The sequence below is a fragment of the Condylura cristata genome, unplaced genomic scaffold (assembly GCF_000260355.1).
Source record: "Condylura cristata isolate star-nosed mole 26May11 unplaced genomic scaffold, ConCri1.0 scaffold00027, whole genome shotgun sequence".
Taxonomy (NCBI): Eukaryota; Metazoa; Chordata; class Mammalia; order Eulipotyphla; family Talpidae; genus Condylura; species Condylura cristata.
The window spans coordinates 3,727,675-3,749,391 of record NW_004567128.1 but is presented as its reverse complement, the minus strand read 5'-3'; the positions used below and the strand labels follow the sequence as shown (position 1 = coordinate 3,749,391).

The following is a 21,717-nucleotide window of genomic DNA, read 5'->3' as shown; positions in this document are numbered from 1 at the left end:
AGGAGAAAGGAGTGGTAAAAGAGTCTCATTTGATAAGTATTGTAGGTTGAAAGGTGCTTGCCAGAGGTACAGGGGATGGGGTGGGGTAAGAGGGTTCACCAGAGACAGAGTGGGGTGCAGAAGAGGCAGATCTACTGAAATGCACTGCTGAGGGGAGCAGCCGGGGAGACAGGAGCGGTCTGCTGCGCCACACGATCAAACTCAGACCACAGTGGCTGGTGATAGCTTGACAGTGCTGAGACTTACCCCCTGCCCCACCAGGGAGGCCCTCCGGGGTGAGCTATTGAAGGGAGGTCATTTACAACAGCCATTCATCAAAGTAGCAAGACCTAAGCGGAGACCTAGAATCACCGGCCATGTTGATTTCTAACGATGCACACCTGAGACCTAGAAGGCAAAGCTCCTCCCGTAACAAGTCAGCTGAGCACAAACCGTTGTCTGTGCCCTTCCCTTGCCTTTGGCTTTGCACACAGAGCTTCGCCACTGACATCACACATGCCCATGGCCCTCGTCTCAGGCTAAGTCCTGGGCCTGAAGCCAAGGGGAACCGTTTCTCAGAAAGGACAATATAGAGAATGACCACGCTCCTTCCAGGTCTGCAGAGTCTTCAGGGGGGAGTGTACACACCTGGCTGGAAGTGTACCATTCTGATTTATGGTGCTCCCGAGAAGCCTTTTTCCATTTTTGCCTCATGTCCCCCCACAACACTGTAGTTGCCACCTCACTGGACTCACACAATAGCGTTTATGTTAGTTGCTCTTCATGTCAAACCTGATCCCAAACTGCCCAGTTTTCTAGCCGTGAGGAGAGTGACGGCGCCACGCCTGTCGAGAAGTTGCTGATGTGCTGGCCAGGACAATGGCACATCCTCTCAATGGCAGCTTTGACCTGATGGGGTCCACATGGGGGATTCTGGAGGGTTTGCTCCCCGCTCCCTCCTGCTTAGCTCCTCTCCTGAGGGCTGCATCATATGCCCCACATGCGTGAGGAGGGGGCCACACGACCCAAGCTGGGCCATGCACACACCCCCTGAGTAGAGCCGAGTGAGTGGAGACCGCGTGGAGCCCCTTCACTCCGCAGGGGCGGCGTCCTGCTCAGCAAAGCCTTTGCTTCTGCTTCTGCGGCCCTCTTCGAAGGCTGGGTCACTGGTCTCTCCACGGCCTGCACGCCTCCTCCTGACGGCAACTTCCCTTCGCTGCAAGTTAGCAGAGCTGCTTCCGCTGCTTGCCAGCACAAGTGCTACCTGCCATGGAGCAGTGTGGTTTGACTGGAGAGGGGGCCCTGGCCCCTACCACAGGGCGCGCCAACAGCATTTGGCTCCTGTGAGCGCGGCGCTCCAGCAGGGTAGGGGTGAGCGCCACCACAGGGCGGCGCCTGCAGCGCGTTATTCCCCGCGGGGCCGAGGGGAAATCTTACTGTTCAGGGACCAGCCCAAGGGGACACAGGGCTGTCAACACTGACGGGGTGAACTGGGAGAGAACGAAAGCTCTGAAACCTTGGATTCTTCGAATCTTGGGATGACTACGACGGAAAGTTCTGGGTGCCCTGAAAGAAGGGGAGGAACGGAGTAGAGGGAGCGGGAGATGCAGAAGCCTGTGTCTGTGTGCGTGGCCGCCGCCAGGGGGCACTGCTAGGACACAGAGAGAGGACCGGAGAGTTGACCGTGCCGGGAGAAGGATCTCCTTCAGCAGGATCACGGCAACATGCAGCTGGGGCTCCGGAGGAAAAAGCTCTTCCAGAGGACCCGTGACAGGCATGGACGTTGGGGTGGGAGTAGAAACTTCTATCACTGTTTAGAGAGACTTAGAGATGTGCGGAAGGGGAGAGTTCTAGGCTCCCGAGCAGCAGGAATTTTACCTCAGGCCTCAGCCCCTAGGCTGCCAAACCAGCCCTCAGGCCTCCCACGCCATCGTGCCCCAGAAGCCAGCTGCTGTGGCCAGCCCAGCGGTATCAGGGGTGTCAGGTCAGAGGACATGTGGGGAAGAGTCACTGGTGGCTGGACTATGCCCGAGTCCGCAACTTCAGCCCCCACCTGCCCAGTACTGAGTGGAGAATGCACGGAGGGTCCCCAGGTGTCTGGCACTAACTTCCCTAGACAGTGAAGGTCCTGGAAAGAGGGCTGATCTGTTCCCTTGTAATGTATGGCTGGTTTTGAGGCGTAACACGAGTAGCAAAGCTGGCACGCAGACCCTCAGTGCGCGCTCAGTGATTCTCACCAAGGGAACATCTCATCCAAAAGCACGGAGTGGATGATGCGGAATGGTCCTGGAACTTGCCGGTGCGGAATCTCAAAACAGAATGTGCTTTCATCCTCAGGGATACACCCAGGATTCACTACCCTGTGGAGCTGTTCTGAAATTCGGAAGAAAAGAGAAGTAGAAAAGGCTGCACTGGGCTGTTTCTGTGTCCTGGCACTTGCATAATTTAGGTGGTCCTCTGATGCCTTAGATTCAACACTCGAGCTAATTTGTAATGCAGTGTTGAGGCCCAGTAAAGCAGTCATAGGTTCTTGTAATAGGAGGCAGTTTTACGGATGTTTAGGAATACGAAGATAGAGAAAAGAATAAAAGCCACATTTGCAGCCAAGCCAAAAAAAAAAATCATATTCATTATTAAACATAGAATCAACAACACATTTTCTTACTTAGAAAAACTTCAACCATGGCACAAGGTTATTATTACCAAGAATATCAATGGGCAAGTGTGTCTGTAACAAATCGGGCCAAGACACTCAGGTAAAAAGTAATTGTGGTGTCAGAGTTTCCCAGAAGTGCCATGGGAGTCAAATAGCTGGACATTTTTCGTTTTCTTCTCCCCTGCTTTTTTGATATCCAGAATGCACAGCGAGGCTCGCCAACTCGTGTAGACAAATCGAACACACTGGGGGAAGAAGCTGAGCAGGCACGTCGGCATTTTATAAATTCAGACACGAGTGAGGAGATAGCATTATATTTAAAGCAAACGCTGGTGTGTTTTAATGAGAAAAGGCATCTTATAATTGTAGTACAATGCAATTTTGCATTCTGTGCTTCTAAAATGGGGCATCTATGATGTAATATCAAAAAAAAAAAAACAAAAAAAAAAACCAAAACCAGAGAACCAGCACAGCACGCTAACTAGCCAGTCACGAAGCGCATCAGCACCGTTTGGCCGCCCGCAGATCACAGAGCCGGACACCAGCCAGAAACCAGCAACACGCCGTCCACCGCGATCTCTCCAGTCTTGCCCTTGCCACGCTCTGCTTCGAAAATGATCTGCTGGAGGAGAGCGAGTACAAGCTTGATTTCAACATATTCAAAACGACGATACAGTTAAACTTTCTGAGAGTAATTTCAGCCTAACTCGGGTGTCCCTGTGGTGCGGCCCGGGACCAGTCTCTGGGCTGGCGCCAAAGCAGTGTCTGCACTGAGCGAGCTGTGCTCGGAGAACACAGGGTGACAGCAGCTTCTAAGCCGATCTGGAAAGCTCTGGGAAGTGGAGACGCGCAAGGCTGAGGAGAACGAATCGGTGTGTGTGTGTGGGGATGCTGGCTTTGTGACGGAGGCCGACCTACACTTCCGTCCGTAGTCAGGCTTCAGGTGTATTTTATTATTTGTGTTTAATTTTTATTGATGTATTTTTTACACTGTTGTTCATTTTGTACAATGTTTGATTTCCCCTCTCAGGTATAAGTCCCATAAAATCGCCACCACCAAGACACCCGAGGCCATCACCCCAGTCCCTTGTGCTCCCGATTTTTGGTCCCTCCCCGCCCCTCCCCTGCTGAGTATCTCTGATGTACAGTTGCCTGCTGGTTTTGTCACTTCCCCCGAATCTCTTGTATGGTCCGCTGTGTTCCTCCTCTAAGCGAAACCATCGGCTGTATTGTAAACCAGAAGTCAGACTCGGATTCAAGTGCGACAAGTAAATAAATTAACAACTGACACTTGGGACCAGACTTCCTGTCTGAGGCTGATTACCAAGAAACAGGATTTTACGTGTGCTAACTAATCTATTATCCTTCACGAGCAAAGCAGAAACGGAATCCCAATCCTTGCAGCTACCCATTGCTCTTTGTCTTGTCAGCTTTCCTGTATCAGCACTCGGGGGCGGGGCGGGGGAGCTCGGGTCACACAGTACCAGCCTGGCCTCTGCACAGATACTCTGCACAGGCTGGAGACGAGGCCCTAGGGAGAGCCCCAGGGGAGAGCCCCGTGGATACGCCCTGTGGGCAGACTGACCCCGACAAAACGCTGACTCCAAGGCTTGAGCGAGCGTCCCTGGCTGTGAGTGCCGTGACTGCCGGGGGCTGGGGGGCCTGGGCGGGAAGACCGCAGGCTTGGCCAGCTGCTGCTGCTCACGGCCTGGCACCTTCCTTCCACGCCTTTCATCTTAGCCCTTCCAGGGCAGGAAGCCGGAACATGAATAGGTCAGCTTTTCTGAGCTCCGTGAGCCTGTCTAGGGCACCCCAGAACCCGAGGTGTTCGTGGGAACCCCAGCCAGCAATCTCTGTCAGTTCAGTTGTAAGCACACATAGAAGGTGACCTTCTAGCTTCCGTTCATCGCAATAATGCCGGGCATGGAAGGAATGAACACAACGTTTACCATTTAAGGGAGTCATGGCCTGGCTCGGGCGGATGTTGGTGAGAGGCGTCTGCGCAGCTCCGACCATCTGCACAGAACGTGGCATGCACGTGCCGGGCAGAGGATGTCAGTTCTGGCACTGACTATCGGCACTGATGAACCGCCTGGCCCGTTTTGCACACTTTCCACTCTCTAAGAGGAGGGAAAGCATCTTACTCATTTACTCATGATTCGGTACTTCTGGAGTGTCTTGTCTTGTTTGTTAAATCGTTAAAAGAGGATGTAAGTGCCTCTCTTCCTCCTTTTTCCCACTTACGCTTTTGGCCACGCCCGTGCCTTGGCAGAACTGCATTGTCCCCGTCTTCCAGCGGTCACTCTCGCTCCTGGCCTCCTCCCACGTCAGGGTGTTGCCGTTGCACTTCCCAAACACTCGGAGTTTCCCTACTTTGTCTCCAGCCAGCCGGTAATGGAAGAGCAAACAGAAGTAGCGCTGGGGCTGCAGGTCGTGGAGGAGAAGCTTTAATCGGCCGATGTCCTTCTTCTGCCCCGCCGAGGCGGGGACGGCCATGTAGTAGCCGACAGCTGCCAGAGGAGAAAGAGGCAAAGTAAGTGAGGCCACTGCACAGGGCTGGACTATAGAATTGAAAAGCTACAGAAAATTCAGGCGAGTCTCCGGTAGGGAAAGCCGACGTCCTTTTCATTTTGAACATAGGAACAAAAATGCCACTGAAATGATTTTAGGGGTCACAGAGCTGACTTCTTTGTTGCATAGAGAAGGAAACTGCGGGTCAGAGAGATGGAAGAACGTGTCCACATTCACAAGGCTTCGCAGTAGAGGCACCGTAGGACTGACCAATGGTTGTTTAGTGCTACAGGTAGCTTGCGGCTGATGGAGAACTTGTTCCAGGTGGCTATCTGGATGAACGGTGTGATGGCCACTCTGCCGCCTGGGCCACTGGTGGTGTTTAAACCACAGCACACCTGAATTTGTACTCGTGGTTTCAAGGAGCTTCACCACCATGTATATAACATGTCACCCCAAGTTTGGAAAGAAGGTGAGGAACGTGCCTCCTATTTCCCAGTATCTATCTTTGCAGTAGCTTTAACAGTATGGATTTTATGCCATAAATGTAGTCTATGGCATCTTTTAACCAGGGGTAGCAGACTTTTGTGCTTCTCTAACCTGGTTGTGGCTTTGGTGAACTTGAACAAAAACATGTGAAGACTGGCGCCTGAAGAGCTGATAAGAAAGAAATCCTCTAGCAATAGAAGGGGACGTTCAACCCAGGCGCTCGGAATGTGGACTTGGGGCACTCTCTGTGGCTCTGGTGGATTGAGGGCTGAAGCTTCCTAACCTTCAGGTTTAGGCTGAGGTTATATTTCCTTTCCAGATTTATTTCCCCATCAAAAACAAAAACAAACAAACAAACCCAACTACAGAGCATCAGCGCTGGTGAGTTGGAGGAAAGGAACATTTTCCTGCCTTTTCCTCATACTCTTCAACCTCACAGGAATCCCAACACTCTCTCTCGGCAGCAGCAGAGAGAAGAGTCAGGTGTTGGTCATGACAGGGACACGCAGTTCTACGAAATGCTTCATGAGGGGGTTCTGTGCTTGTGCGAACATCATGGAGTGTGATTACACCAATCTGGGGTGGGGGGTTGCCTACCACATGCCGAGGCTGGAGGGTGTCGCCTGCTAAGCAATGCTTGATTGTATAGAAGAAGTCTGCTGGAACATCCTTTGTGGGGAGAGGATGTGGGTGGGAGAGGAATGAGGGAGATAATCTGTCAAACCAAGGCAGTCATCTATCAAAGGAGACTTCAGAAGATTTAATAAAACAACCCTGACCCCACAATGATAGGGAGAATAGCCGCACTGCCCATGGAGAGTCCGCTTTACCTGGGCCACCAGGCAGAACGTGAAACAGTGAAATCTAAATACCATTTTCTCGATCAGCAGGCTTCCAGTCAAAATCATCTTCGGTATCTTGTTTCCAGTCACAGACCCCATGGTCAAAGCTACAGTCGACTGAGACATTTAAATCTGCTAAGAAAAAGGGTACATTTCATAACATAAAGAGCATTAGAAAAACATTTGGAGCTGGGGAAGGCAGTTCCATGCTTTCGGTTGCATGGAGTGCAGATTAGGGCATCTGAAATTGCTCTTAAGGTAAGTTGCAAACTAGAGACCCTGATTCAATTTAAAATTGTGCAGGCATTTTAGAAAATTCTGTTCTAATATTTTTAGGAAGAAAAAAATGGGCAAGATATCCATGAACAAAGCAAAACAGAATAGAGGCAATTGTTTGTAAAATTCAGGCCAGAAAATATCTCTCCTCCCCAAATAAGCTAGAGACCCTGCCAGAACTTTGTAGATGATCTGTGGAATACTAAGTTTTGTGTGGTCCATGGCTTACCGAGATTGGTCTGGCATATATTGATAAAAGACAACTTTTTTTTCTTTATCTTGTTATTTCAACATTACAGTTCTAAAGTTGCCACCACTCAATTAGATCAAATAAACGGACACACAGCCAGATTACATTGCTATTAGGTTGTCTATGATCAAAAGACTGCCTTTAAGGTATGTCAAAGAAATATCACAATTGAGTCAGCTGGTTTGAACCAGTGTCTTTGGTTAATTGTATGTAGATCAGGGGCCAGCAACCTAATATCCTGGCCCACTGCTTGCTTTTGTAAATAAAGTTTTATCAAAACTCAGTATACCCATTCATTTACATATTGTCTATGGCTGCTTTTGAGCTACCATGACAGAACTAGTAGCTGCAACAGAGAATGTATGGCACACCAAGCCTAACATTTATTATTTGGCCCTTAATGGAAAAAGCTTTTTGACCACTGGCATAGATAAACAGAAAATTCCACTGAGGAGGTACTATGAGATGCTTCTGATTTGTAACGAATGTTAGCCTCTGGCTTTGACTTTGGGGTTTTGACTATTAATGCCGAGGAATAAAGGACTGGCCAGGGAAGGAATCCAGATTCTCTCCAGTTCTACAACAGATGCTGCTGGTTGGATGGCCAGTGGCCACAGTGATGTCCTTCCCTGCGTGTATGCATGCCAGGAGTGCCAGGAGTAAACACACACTAGGGAGCAGCCCCCCACCCCATCAATGTCAGGAGGCGGTGGGTGTATAAATACCCAACCCCTTGCTGCTCCAGTTGACCATTCTGGGCCACATGCTCACCACTGGCTCCCAGAGTTTCCCATGGGGCTCAGCTCCTGTTGCCCACAGTGGACATGGCTTGACCATGCACCCACTTTTGATTGCTTCCTTCTCTTCCCCATCCCGCTGCCTCACTGCCAGCCACCGAGTGCTGGGATCACCCGATACATAAAGCTCCTGCACACATATTCTTGCCTCTGCGTCTGTGTTGGAGGAACCTAGCCTGGAACAGCACCTTCTCTCTCCTACACAGGTGAGAGTGGTGGGGAGAGGAAACCAGCCTTACTGTCATCACCAGAATTCAACAGGTGAAGGCCAGCTGTTTTCATACCAAAACTGTGTCACGATGTGATCATTTTCCTTGGGTTGCTTATAAGCGAAGCAATGATTCATGAATAATCATCGCACCCTTGGAGGCATGAAAACAACACAGGATACCATAAATGCACAGACTTGGGAGAGTGTCATTACCTTTGCGTTCCAGTTTGGAAACTACAGCTTTTTTGGGTATTAGAACCAGATCGAGTTCATCTGCTTCATTCACCTTGGGGGCTGATAAAGAATACGTGGTCAGTTGAGAAAAACCCCCAACTCCCACACACTAAGAAGGTATGAATGAATCATAGAATGCGAGGGGTCATCAAACTTTCTACTTACAGAATATATCAGAGCACTAGTTCTAGTATCTCCATGTAGAAATCATCTTTCAAAGGCTGCCCAGGTGACGTAAGCACTGACACCACTAACGTGCCCCTTGTCACAGGGTTTTGAAGTACTTTCCTTCTCTACTAAGGAGATACTGCCATTGCTATGCTAGCTCTTGTCTGAATGACACGTGCCTACTTTTCATTTGATTAAGTTCAACGGTCAAGGGACCAAGAATGGAGGAGGCAAATATAGAGGCAGCAACAGCTGCCCAGAGAATAGGAGGCCGGTGGGGGGGGGGGGCTAGCACTTCTGGTGGGTTCTGCCCAGCAACGAGGTCAAAGCACACCTACCCAGTACACAACTTCAGGCCCCCTATCGAATGTCCTCACAACAGTCTATTTTGACTTTTGAAATGGCAGCCACACCCACACCGCTGTGAAGTCCCTTTTCATCCCGTCAGGCTGCAAAAACAGCACTTTCATGAATTGGAAAGGGGGAGTAGCTCTCTGATTTGGGGTGTATGGCAGGGAGAGCTGGAAGACAACAGAAAGAGGGTCCCCCACCACAGGGGAGACCTCCGGGTAAGGGGAGAGGACTTGCACTCCTTGACTCCCATCCCAGCAAATTTGATTTGGGATCTGTGCACAGTGCTCCTTTCCGGGCCTGACAGGAAACCTGCTCCTTAGAACTTCAAGCCCAAGTCATTTCACTAAAGGTGTGAAATGTCTTTCCTTCTTCCACTGGCCCAGAAAAACTACACGTCACTTTCTGTGACAGGGGAACAACCAGGTGATACTCACAGAACACGTCTCCTCGAAGCCGCCGCTCCTGCTCTGTGTGGCTCTTCGGGGTCTTCTCGTCGCTCTTCTCTTCCTCAAGCCCCTCTCTCTTTCTCTCCATGCTCTCTCTTTTTCCCCCGGTAGGTTTCCCAGCTCTGGAAATTGTTGATTCAGAGTCGAAAGGGGCGGACTCTGTGATGACGTTTTCCATTTTCTCCTTCTTTTTCATGCTGTTTTTGTGAGCAAGCAACTTCTTGATCCTGTCCTTGATGGCCCCAGGAGCTCTGAGCACTTTCTTCACAGAATCTTCAGGGATAACTAACACAAACAGAGACAGGCGTGAGGGCCGCGCACAGAAGAGCAGGCTCACTGGAGCGCAGTAAGTAACGCCTTCCAGAGGCCACTGCAGGAGGCGCCACCTCCGTGTTTAGGAAGAATGACATTGGCTCCTATTTAAGCAGGCATGGCCTGTCTCTTGCCATCTCATGGCCTGTCTCTTGCCATGTCGCTGCCTTAGAGGCCACGCTTCGTTTTGCTCCCCACATCACGTGAGGGCAACACCCGCTCTGACTCCCAAGTCAGGCCACAGACCCCCCCCCAGGCGTGGCTTTCCCAGGCTCCTCTCCTCTCTGCTTCCACACTGGATGCCCCAGTCACTAGGCCGGCAGCCCTGGAGAGCTGTCCGCATCTGACGTTCCAAGATCCCAGCTCTCACATTAGTCGAATCATTCAAATGGCCAACAATGGACCATGGTGGCCTCCAGAGATGGTAACTGGCTCATTGTGTCCACACCCGACTGCCTTCCCTATTCTCTCCCTCCTTTCAATTTCTTCACCTCCACCAACTGCTGAAAACAAGACATTTTATTTCTTGGACACTGACAGAGAAGCTGTTATACTTGCTGTTTTACATTCTCTTGCCATGTCTTTGTCATTAAGCTAAATATTTTTTTAAATGCGCCTCTAGGTTGATCCCTCATACACCCCCCACTCCTGGGGTGAGCCAATGACCCTTGGCGGAAAAATGTTAGTGGAGAGGGGTCCAAGCAATACAAAAAGGGTCATCTGCCCTGCCAGGACAGAGCAGCCTTGGCGGGCAAAGCACAAGAATGGACCTGTTTCCACTCCTAAGCCCACGACAGCTTTATTCCTGCACTGGGCAGGGCTTCCTTTCCACGAAACTGGCTCAAGGTCCTTGAGCTCTAGAATCCAGAGATACACGTCTGTCTCCCAGGGAATAGCTAACGGGTATGAACCTATCTCTACAGTGATGCGACCTCAAATAAAAAGATATATAAAAAGATTTACCGTCTCATTGTACCTTGTCAAAGCATTTTCTAGAGTCAACTATATTAAATGCCTGAGCGACACACACGTCCACTGCATTTTGGATAATCAGAAAGAAAAGAAAGAATGCTTTGAAAATACTGTGTTTGTAATTGCAACCTTACCGGCGCTTGGAAAGCAAGTAAAGTTGTCATCTCGAAAGGGCTACACTTCCCTTTCCAACAAAGTTTCTCAGTCATTTATCACCATGACAGCCTGTGGCTCTCGGCCCGAAACCCACTGTTCTCGTACAATCATGACTCGCTGTCCTGACCTTTGGATGGCCTGTTTGAGCGCCTCTGCCAGAGGTTACAGGTTCCGTGTTGTTAATGCTCTGATCATGCAGACCATTCTCTGCAGGCCGCCCTGTATAATTCAGTCCATGTCACCCCAATCTTTTCCCAGGACCCAACGTGAAAAATGAACAGGAAATGTCCCTCTCCTGAAAATTTCTCTTATGTAATCAGTAACATAAAACGAAGGCCTTTAGTTAGTAATGAGGTGAGGGTTTCCAGCAGGCCAGGCAAATCTAAACAGCCACTGTCAGTTTCTGCTTTGGAGTTTCAATTTTTCCTATTGAAAAAAATCAAGACATCATAATTTGGGGAGGTCACCAATTTCATTCTCTTAGTCTGCAAGGCAAGCTGGAGCAAAGATTCAAACAGCTATGCATGTGCCTGGGGGTGAATGGATAGATCTGGTTCATGGAGATACATATTGCCATTTCCAACGTGACCTAACAGGCGGTTGCTTCTCTTCTTCTAAGATTTTATTTATTTTTGGATTGAAAGTTGGGTGTCTTAAAACTCTTCATTACTGCATCATCTTGGAAATATAAAAATGTGGGAGGAAGTTGCAGCTGGGTCTTTGGCACATTTTGGGGATGTCAGATAAAAAGCAGGAAAATTCCAGAGTTTTCTGTCTTCTGTAGCTGAAGTTGACAGCTTCTCTAGGGAGAGATTTTTTTTTAAGTATCCACTTTGTCAAAAACGTTTGTCTGCCTAAAAATCTTTACTTTGCTTAGAGGAATCACTATGATGTGAGAACACCGTCCCCAGGGGGAACGAAACTCCCCCGTTCATTTACCCATGTTTAGTTCACCAGACCATTGCTAATCCTTGGCAGGAGAAACACGCTGCTCATCTGGGCTTTGGACATGGGCTCAGGAGGATGACAAATGCACTGCACCGCAGGCCCCAGCAGTCAGGAAGGGTTAGGATGGCGGAAACACTGACCGGGAGAGTTTGTCAGGGAGGCCTCCTCCCAGGAGCAGCCAGACTCACAGCTGCACCTGTCCTGGGGTTAAGCACATAGGCCTGGGGCCCAGTTCTCTGGGTTTAACTCCTGGCCCCTCATCTTCTAGCTGTTATGTCCTTAAACCAATAGTCAACTTCTCTCCCCATTTATAAGATGGGGATAAGTGGGCTTTTATGGGGTTTAAAATGAGTGAATATATGTCCATGATTAAGATATTCCAGCTGTGTTTGCTATTATTTGTAGAATTCATGACCAGAATGTTTAAAACATTATTTACTAAGTCAAAAAAATTTCTAAGCCATAACTCCAAGCATCTGGTATTGTTATAATTGAAAGGGGAAAAAAACCTGGAGTGACCTGGTTCTACCAAAACCTATGTTTTCTAAATAAATTGAATAAATCAGAAGCACATTCCCAAAGACAAAGAGAGTCACTTTCAATGAGAATAACTGTTGAGTTTGGTAAAAGGAGTATTATTACTCCTACTCTAAGTGCCTGCTTCAGGAGTGTTTGATATATTCTGGGCTGGAGCTAAGCCCTTTCTTTGGACTTTCACTGATGACAAATGAATTATTTCATGTAATCATCACAGCAATATTAAGGGTTAGGCACTACTGTCTTCTATTTTGTAGATAAGAAGATGGAGGCACAGAAAATTTCGGTCAGTTGTTCTCAGTCCATGCCAGCAGGCTAAGGGGACAAGAATCAAACCAAGGTCATTCGATGCAAGAAGCCATGTTCCGGGTAAGTAAATGATAGCCCAACCTGGACCTGACCATCCCTGGCCCAGTGGGGCAATATCTCGCTTTGATGTTCTTGAAATGAGGTATAGCTGCCATCAAATTAAGAACAAATTATTTTGCAGTATATTGCTAATACTGACCTATACTGAAGAGTGAAAAATAGATGCACTTCTATATTTGGGGTGCTCCTTCCTCAGGGTATGGTTGGTGGGTGAAGTTGTGACTCACACCTCTTTACTACTGCACCACAATGTCTGAACTTTTGCAAACAAGTGAGGTCCTGCTAGCTCAGTGCTCTACACTATATAATGGTGATGCCTGTGCAGACACACGTATGTACAAACGATATAACATGGTATAACGCTGATGCTATTTAGAGGTGATTCTCTTTAAAAAACATGCTGCCTTCTTTTGGACGATGTGGTTCTAGGGACTCAAAGGACCAGGAAGATGACTCCACATTAATTCTGGGAGGTTCTTCCTAAACTCTTCCATCCTCAGACCTAGGGTTATGGGGTATGCTGCCTACTTCCTGAAACAAGAGCTTTTGCATGCACCAGGCCTTTACGCCTACCAAATTGCAGTTAGTGGTAGCTGGGCTTTTACAGTAATCCTGACAACCACTGCCCCGGCCAGCTTTACTGAGCATCTACAAGCACCCAGGAGAGCGAAGCTTTCTACTTATATCATCTCAGTTAAAGCTCACAGTGAAGGGCCTCCTTGGCCCCTAGGGTTTAAGTGTCAGTGCTATCACTCCTACAGCCTGAGTTCGATCCCTGGCCAGGGAGTGACCCACATGGCGCAGCAGGCCTTTCCTGACCCGCCCACTGCTCCTCTCAACAGTGGATTTCAGTCATTCTGCCTGTTCTGCTCCCCACTCTGTTTCTGGTGGATCCTCTCACGCCTGAGCCTCTGACCTACACACCAATTCTTCTACACAAAAATAAAAAGAATTGAAAAGAATGAAAAAATAAATCTCCCAGTAAGCCTATTAGAGAGGTGTTTAACTTCATGCAGGGTCCCCCAAGCAGAACCCAACACAAGGATGTGGGTACAGGTGATTTAGCCCAGGAGGCAGTGTGGGGGAGGGGAGAAGTGAGATAGGCAGGGAAAAAAGCTGAAGAACGGCGCCTCTGCGGGCAGGTCGCCACTGCGGGGAACGCGAGTGCATTCTGGGAAATGTGCAGATTCACATGGCTCAAAAGCTTTCGTGGCCCCAAACAGTTGCCCATGATGACCGCCGCACCTCGCCCTGGCCTAACTCAGCATCTTTTTTCTCTTAAATCTTATTTTCAGTATGAAAATATCTAGACTGGAAAAGTATTTAGAATCTGTGCTGCTCTTCAAAGCTTTGTGCCCACAGCTTCAGTGGGTATTGGAGATGGGATCCAATTAGCAGAGAAGACAGGCTGAGGCAAAGTTAAAATCTCCAACACTGCATGCATGGGTTTGTGCTTGCGCGCGCGCACACACACGGAGGGAGAACTATGAATGGAGGAAGGACATGGAGAAAAGTCTCTTGGGAACAGCTAAGACGCACGGCCAAAGGCTACTCACATGAACACCTGAGGCCACTGTCTCTATATCCCTATATCACTTGAAGGCTCCTGGGGCATTGAGGCAGTGAGCATGGCGCCTGCATGTGTGGCTATTTGCAGCACATTCGTTTATATCTAGAAACGCGAACATTCGTGCGAACAACTTTGTGACAATGGGGATCACTGCGATCCCCTCTTATGCTGGAGCAATTCAGGCACCAGTGCGCACCAGCCCTGCCAGCTGTGCGTGCCCCGAGAACCGAGAGGCGCCCCAACTCCTGGCGCCTGGGCCCACAGCCTGGGCTTTACCAATGCCTGGAACCTGGGAACTCAGCAGACTGTGGCTCACCCCCACGGCCCCAGCATTATCTCCTGCTGCTCAGTGTTACCTAATCTGCCAGTGGTTGGGTGCTGTTCTTCATGTTTTCATCTAATTCAGAAGTCAGTCACTATCAGAAAGGAAATTCTAGACATGGGAGAGCTTGGCTGCTGCTCCAAGCTGGGCAAGAAGCCAGAGACATCACCTGAGTTTACAGTCATCATGTTCCAGGGCTGCCAGGAGCAGGGGTCAGGCTGGTCTGAGCTCGTCCGCTGGATTTCCACTAGGAAAGTTTGCCGAATGCACCCCCAAGTGAGGCTCATTAGCCCTTTCCTCCACCCTACTTTCTAGCGAAGCTTTTGCAGACACACACACACAAAGCAGCCTATTGTTTTTAACTAAGCCACAGAGAGAGCTCAGATGCTAAGCCATTTTTAAAATCATGAGGGCTTGTTTCTTTGGAAACTCGCCCTGTGGCTCCCTACCCTGTGCCCGGAAGGCAGGGCCTGCAGAGTTCAAGGGGTGCTCCTGCCAGGGGTTTCTGGGTGGAGGATGGGATGAGGGGGAGCAGGCCCAAGCCCCCCAAAAGCGTGGACTTTCCATGCTCGTCTCAGATGGCCTTGGCGGTTGAGGGCTTTGAGGGAAGGGCTGTCGTGTCTCCACAAGATGGTTCCAAACCCAAGGAGCAAGCGTTGCTCCAACACAATTATACGGGACACACCCTGAGAAATGTTGAGTTGAAAGAAACCCTACCGTGGCCCCATCTGTGAGCTGTCCAAGGCAGGCATGCACAAATGTAACTTCTGTGATTAGAAATCTACCAGGAGCCTGAGTTTTCCTGCCCCGTGATCTATCCAGGACAACGGTGATGTGTCCAGTGGACCCCCCCCAGCACCCCACTGCACTCATTCGTTGAGACTTGGGGTCCCTAGTCACTAAGCTGTTTAATTTCACAGGGCCCAGGCCATTAGCTGAGTGATACCAACACCCTAGGACAGAGGCTTTGGTGATTGTGGAATGGGGCGCATCCTGAGGGGTGGGGAGTTGAAGCGATGAATGGGCTGAGAGGAGAGAAGAGCAAGTATCTGCATCTCCTTCAGACATTTGTCTAAAGAGAGTCCTGATGGAGACTGCTAGGAAGCAACCACTAAGCTCAAGAGTAAGCCGGCAGGTTACTCTTCCTCTCATCAGACAGAAACACGGGCATTCCCACTTTCAGTTGCACACACAAAGAGAAAGTCCAAAATATAAACCAAATATCTGAAAAGCCTAAAACCACCTCACAGTATCTGCACTCGGCGTAGAGCTACCTAGCTACACTGAACTTGCTCATTTAAGTCTTTATTGACCTGGTTTTACATATTTCTCCTCACCCGAGCTCTTCCACATGCCCGCAACTTTAACAATGTATTTTTTTGGTCTCCAACGGGCCAGATTTCAACAATTGCTCAACGTATGAATTGAATTGCCTGGACTACCTGTAGAGCAAGCCTTCAGGTTTCGGGGGGGGGGGAGCAAAAAGAGGCACCACCGACCTTACCTACACAGTCATATCGGCCACCGATGTACTGCAGTTCGAAACCAACACGACACTTGCAGTAGTAGCTCCCGAATGTGTTGATGCACCGTCGATTGAAGGGGCAGACGGCTCTCTGGGCAGCACACTCATCGACATCTACGATGCAGAACCACGAGTGTCAGCGATTACAGCAAAAGCAAAACACGTGCGCAGGCATACGCACGCACATCAGCACACAGCACACGCGGCCACACTCGCAGGTCCTTTGTGGCAAGCTCTGATTAGTCTGCTGCCTTTCTGTACAGCCCGATTTAGAGCCCTGTCTCCCTGTGGTGTCGCCACTATGTTCCCATCTTCCCACCTGTTGGGCCCTGGCTGTATCTGCCACTTGGTACATACACATCACATGCTTACTGAGTGAACTCAGATTTTCCCAGCTATGTATGTTGTATAACCTATACAATTTTTTAAAGAGTCAGAAAGCTACACCTTAGGCAGACTGAATACACACTTACATTCTCCCTGTAACAAAACAATGATTTCACGGGCAAGTCCTCCAGGGCTCACGTAGTATTGAGGGAATTCACAATACATAACACCACAATGTGGTTTGCTAACAGTGCATTTCTCCATAAATTGTGGGTCACATGCAAAGATGCAATGATGCCACTTTGGATGCCACTATTTGTAAGGACTATTGCGAGGCATGCCCCAGGCAGCAGTACTCACCAAACCATTTTGACTCAAGGTTCTACTTTAACTTTTGGTATCGGGTCCAACAGATGCTGGATGGTTATTTTGGATCTGTGTTTAAACATACATGTTGGGGCTGTCTTATTACACTCTTTGCATTCTTAAAAGAATCAGGAAGTGTTGGCAATGGAATATTACTCAGCATTCAAAAAGATAAATGCATGCCTTTTGCAGCAACACGGATGGAGCTGGAAAAGATCATGCTTAGTGAATAAGCCAGAAAGAAAGGGGAAAATACCAGGTGGTTTCACTCATAGCAGGAGCATAAAGGACCTGGGGAGAAAATAATAATAATGAACAACTATATAGCAGAGACATTTTATGGGGGTAGAATGGAGAATGGGATCAAAAAGTGGGGGGGGTAAGTGCACTGGACTGTGGTGATGGCACACAGGTGATTTGGTGATTTGGTGATGGCACACAGGAATTATGCAACTGAGATGGGAAAAGGCACAAAATGATGTAAAAAAAACTATTATATTATTTTAAAAAAAGGATAAATGCTAGAAATAACAAAAATAATTAGTAAGTGTTTAACTGACAAAAATGATCTTTCAGTGATCACTTTCATGCACACCACCTGATAAAAAAGGCACTGATAAATCAGAGGTGGTGAACATTGGGATTCAGCTTGTTCAAGAATTATCCTTGTCATATCTTCTTTTGCTAGAGTACTAAGTCTGTTACTCCAATGAAGTCTCTGATCACTTTCGAAGAACAGAGACAAAAATTTAATATACACCTTTTAAAAAGCGTTTAACTCCTTTTGGACCTATTCGGCTGAGTTTTCTAAATACAGTTATCAAAATAAGTACATTTAGGATAAATAAACATCCAGCAGAGTTGACTGCAAGATATTTCTATTGCAGTAGAGAAGTAAGACTATTAAATCACATTTGCTTATAGTTAAATTAAAAAAGATTGTGCATTCTTTTAACAGTCTCATTCGGTTGGCTGTGTGTACTGATGTGATGGAATTCAGTACAGTGCTATGAGCATGCGCATTTTGGTGGCTGAAAACAATTCAAATCACAACGGAACTAGGGCACAAAGTGCAAAAAGTGCTGCTTGTAACCTAGTCTTTGGGGGGCCCCGGGGGGGGCCCGTCCATAGTCCCTTGGCACCCAACATTTCCACGCCAGCCTAAGGCAGCACCCGTGACATCCTATTTCGGTCTAGGCTGGAGTGCCGGGGAGTCAATGCCCGCAGCAGGCCCCACCAAAAGGGCAAGGGCTGTGCCCAGTGCCGTCGGCCCAGTGGGAAGAGTCAGAGGCAGCTTCCCTGGTGCCCAGAGGTAAAGGGCACTTAAGCTGCTCCTGGCACCCTTACTGTGGTGCCTTCCTTCTCGGGGCCTCTCCCATACCACGGCCAGCGCTCCTGGCAGCCCCTCCCATGCCAACACTTGCTCAGCACCAGCTTAGCCATCAAATAAGAGAAGGAAGAGCAGGAGACTCCAGAGCCGTGTTGTTGCTTGACAAACTGTCAGCTGTCAATGAAGGCTTTACCTGTCCCTTGAATTAATACCATTCATTTAACCTGTTTATGTTCTCCAAGCTCGATTAATTATGGAACACTCAGTCCACACAACGCAAGCAAGCTTTAAGGACAGTGAGTGGCTTCCAGAGGGGAAGGGGGGAGGGGGGAGATCATTGAGACACAGGGGGCAACGCGAGAGTGAAAGGCAGATTTCACTTTTAACCGTGAACTTCATGTAGTCAAGACACATGCTGATTCCCAACGACGAAGGCATATCATCTGATAACGCAATGTGCAAAAAAAAAGACGCTATGAAATTTGGTTGGCTGCTACCTTAACCGACACAGAAGGTATAGACCGCTTTCAATCACCTTATATCTGAGCAAAAATAAGTACATATTTTTCCAGGAAGCTACTAGCTAGACCCGGAATACAGCCCGCTGGCTCTGGATGCCGGCAGTAGGTGATGGTCTTGCCAGGGCGGGGAAATGGACCACAGCGTGCAGGCGACACGCGGCCTAAAGTGACGTTCTTTCCACCGCGCGTTCGGCAATTCCAAAGAACCAGGAAGTGCCTTTGCTAGCAGCCCCGAGATGCGTTTAGACAGCGCCCACTGGAGCTGAAAACAGCGGCCTCCGGAACAGACTCCTCTACTTCTGGGGCTGGCAGCCGCTAGTGCACACGCGGACGGTGGCGGAGGGGGTGGTGGAGCGAAAAGGAGGAAGTCAGCCGAGGGGGGAGGCGGAGGCGGGGGCGGGGGGCGCTGTTCTACCGATGCAGACTCTTCCACCGGGCGCCAGGCGGAGCCCCGAGGACGGGCACAGGCAGCGCGGCCCTTCCTGGGCGTCCTCACAGCCGTACTGGCAGTTCGTCACGGCGCACGTCCGCAAGCCTGAAACAGAGGGAGGATTAGCCTTTTCCTCCGAGGTGATAAAAGGTGCCCACCGAGACGCGGTCTTGGAATTCTGGGGCTGAACTGGAACACGGGGCAGGGTACCAGGCTCCCGCTGCACCCAACTGCAGAGCCAGTGCACTGGTGTCTGGCAGCCTCTGGGCTGGGCCCCGCGTGCTCTGTGCTGTTGGCAGTGCACCGAGCGTGACACTCTGCCCGCCTCTGCGACCAGGCCGCCTCTCTCTCCTCTGGTGGGAGCGAGAGTCACTCCTCTGGGGCAGGTGGCTGGCTCCTCTAGGCCAACAGCCACCTCTGAGCTAGTCGATCAGCAAGCAATTAGGGGAACCGGGCCCACCGCAGCGCTCCGCACACCTCTAGCTTCTCCGAGGGTCACTTCTGTCATGAGACGTAGTCTCCCAGGTCTCTGTGTTAAAATACGTGGTGGCAAGGACTGATCAGCTGCCTACTAGCCACTCCGAACCCGCTCTTCTCTTGCTTCACCCATCACTGAGGCGGGAAAGCCAGCTACCTGCTTCTCTTCCAGCTCCCCCTGCAGCAACCAAGCAGTGGCCGTGGGACCTGCTTATGGCCAGAGATAGAAAGAAGTCTTCCCGGGCCCTCCCTGGTGGCGCAGCGGGTTAAAGCACAGCACTGAGAAGCTAAAGCCACTTCCGCATGAGTTCGATTCCCGCCTGCCCCGGAGGTGACCCCATGGCGCGGCAGACCTCTCCTGACCCGCCCGCTGCTCCCCTCAGCAGTGTACTTCGTCGATCTGCCTGTTCTGCTCCCCACTCTGTCTCTGGTGAAGCCTCTCACCCTCTGCATCTCTGGCCTGTACCCCAGTTCTGTACAAATAAGTAAATAAATCTTTAAAAAAAATTTACAAAAAATTTACAAAAAAAGATAAGTCTTCTGGAGGGAGTGGTGCTCCTGGCAAAGGTGCTGTTGCTTGACAAAATCAGTCAGGCGCGGCAGCAGTGCCTGCTCCCGGACATGGCTTTCTCCTCTTTGTCTGCCCACCTTCGTTGTATGAGTGACAGCTGGTGCTGAGGCAGCCACACTGCTATGAGGAGGCACAGGCATGGAGTGAGGCCAATCCCCGGGGGGTGACAGACTATGGCCTTGGTCAGCTGTCCTGGAATTGCCTTGTTTTCAGCTTTGCTGGTGAGATCATTTAGTTGGGCTTTTCCTTCACTCATTAAGCACCTCTTATCTCACAAAAATGATTTTCTTAGCAGGGGCCAGTATGCATGAGTCATAAGTGTGTACACAGGGGAACACGATGAATGTACTCCCTTTACCTACCCTATCCATCACAAGCCAATCACCCAGCTGACAAGAAAGACTGCAAGGGGCCAGGTGGAACGAAATCAGCATCCAGGAGAGAGGTGTAGGGCTCCCCGGACCGTGTGAGCGCCAAACAGCGAGGCGCAGACCACCCTACCTGCACAGAAGCAGGCAGTCAGCGCAGAGACAGAGACACCGGTGCGGGCAAGGTGACGGACGCCTACCTCTGGCCATATTTCTAGTTCATTCTTTCTGCTCCTTAGTTGTCTTCTTTTCAAATTAATCTTCAAAATGTACCTAATCCTATCCTTCCATTTTGGGAAAGATAACTTTTTTGGCACTGATTAGGCTTTCATGGAATGTTTCAGAAACACCCATTAACATATATCTTTTTAAAACTTTCAAGTGATTGCTGTGAAGGCTCAGAGAGCGGTTTCCATGGCGGGAGGAGAGGGTGGAGGTTCTGGCAAAGTGCTCTCGGGTAGTGGCTAAAGGGTGCTTGCCTGCTAAGAATTCATTAAGCTATGCATCTGTCTCTTGTGGTCTTCTGTTTAATTTGTGACAATAAGAACTTAAAAAAAGGCTTGTTGGAGGCCCGCTTTATCTCTTAAGCTTGCTTGCTAAAGGAGGATCTGTGGCTGGGCGCTCTGCCAAGGCCCAGCCAGAAGCAGTAAACCAGGCCTGAGTCAAAATCTTACAACCTCAGGAAAGCTTGTTTCGGGCTGGGGAGCCCGAAATCCTCTGCACCCACAGGTGCTCCAGGTCTGATGCGCTGCTGGGCAGGGGGCAGAGAGAGGAGAGCAGCGGGCAGGGCTGGCGGGCTGGCCTTTCAGCCACCACCGAAAGCCTGGAAGCCTTGCTCTCATTGTGCAGATAGGACTCACTAACCGCAGGACGGGGGTGTCTTTATCGCGCAAGGGCTTTTCTTCCCTGCTAGGCGAGCCAGAATGTGTTTCCAGCAAGAATCACTAATCTTTGAACATGGGCAGGGGCATGAGAAAGGTAGCTGGTGGGGAGAACTGATAGCCAGTGCGAATTTACATGCATAAGTCCCTGAAACAATACGCGTGCTTTGCTCAACGGTACATCCCTGCAGACATGCAGATACATGACTTCCTGTTCTCCCCAGCTAGCCTTACTTACGAAGCCAGTGTCCAGAACTGGCAAATGCCTGAGACAGAAAGTAGATTATGTTGCCAGGGGTTGGAGGAAGAGTGGGGAGTGGATGTTAATGGGTACTGGGTTCCTTTTGGGGAGTGATGAAGATGTTCTGGAGCTAGACGGTAGTGATACCTGAATGTCTGAACTGTACACTTGAAAGTGGTGAATTTCACTCTCTACGTATTTTACCACAATTAAGAAAAGTGCTCAGGGATATTTTATCTTAGGGCGATGCCAGAGTCGGCTGAGCCCTCACTCACGCCAAC

The 21,717-nt window shown here is 49.5% G+C and overlaps 1 protein-coding gene across 3 annotated transcripts in view; it reads right to left on the bottom strand.

Annotated features, from left to right (window-relative positions):
• Positions 1-2,938: 2,938 nt before the first annotated feature.
• EGFL6 (EGF-like-domain, multiple 6) overlaps positions 2,939-21,717 on the bottom strand; it is a 39,930-nt gene continuing 21,151 nt past the window's right edge. Inside the window, exons 5-11 of one of the 3 annotated variants that reach the window (XM_012730283.1) lie at positions 18,884-19,003; positions 15,904-16,038; positions 9,202-9,498; positions 8,225-8,305; positions 6,508-6,612; positions 4,880-5,145; positions 2,939-3,257 (exon numbers count right to left, since the gene is read on the bottom strand). In XM_012730283.1, coding sequence (XP_012585737.1) covers positions 3,162-3,257; positions 4,880-5,145; positions 6,508-6,612; positions 8,225-8,305; positions 9,202-9,498; positions 15,904-16,038; positions 18,884-19,003 — 1,100 coding nt within the window. In that variant the 3' untranslated portion in view covers positions 2,939-3,161. The remainder of the gene's footprint in view (positions 3,258-4,879; positions 5,146-6,507; positions 6,613-8,224; positions 8,306-9,201; positions 9,499-15,903; positions 16,039-18,883; positions 19,004-21,717) is intronic. The other 2 variants (XM_012730285.1, XM_012730284.1) reach the window with 2 other exon arrangements.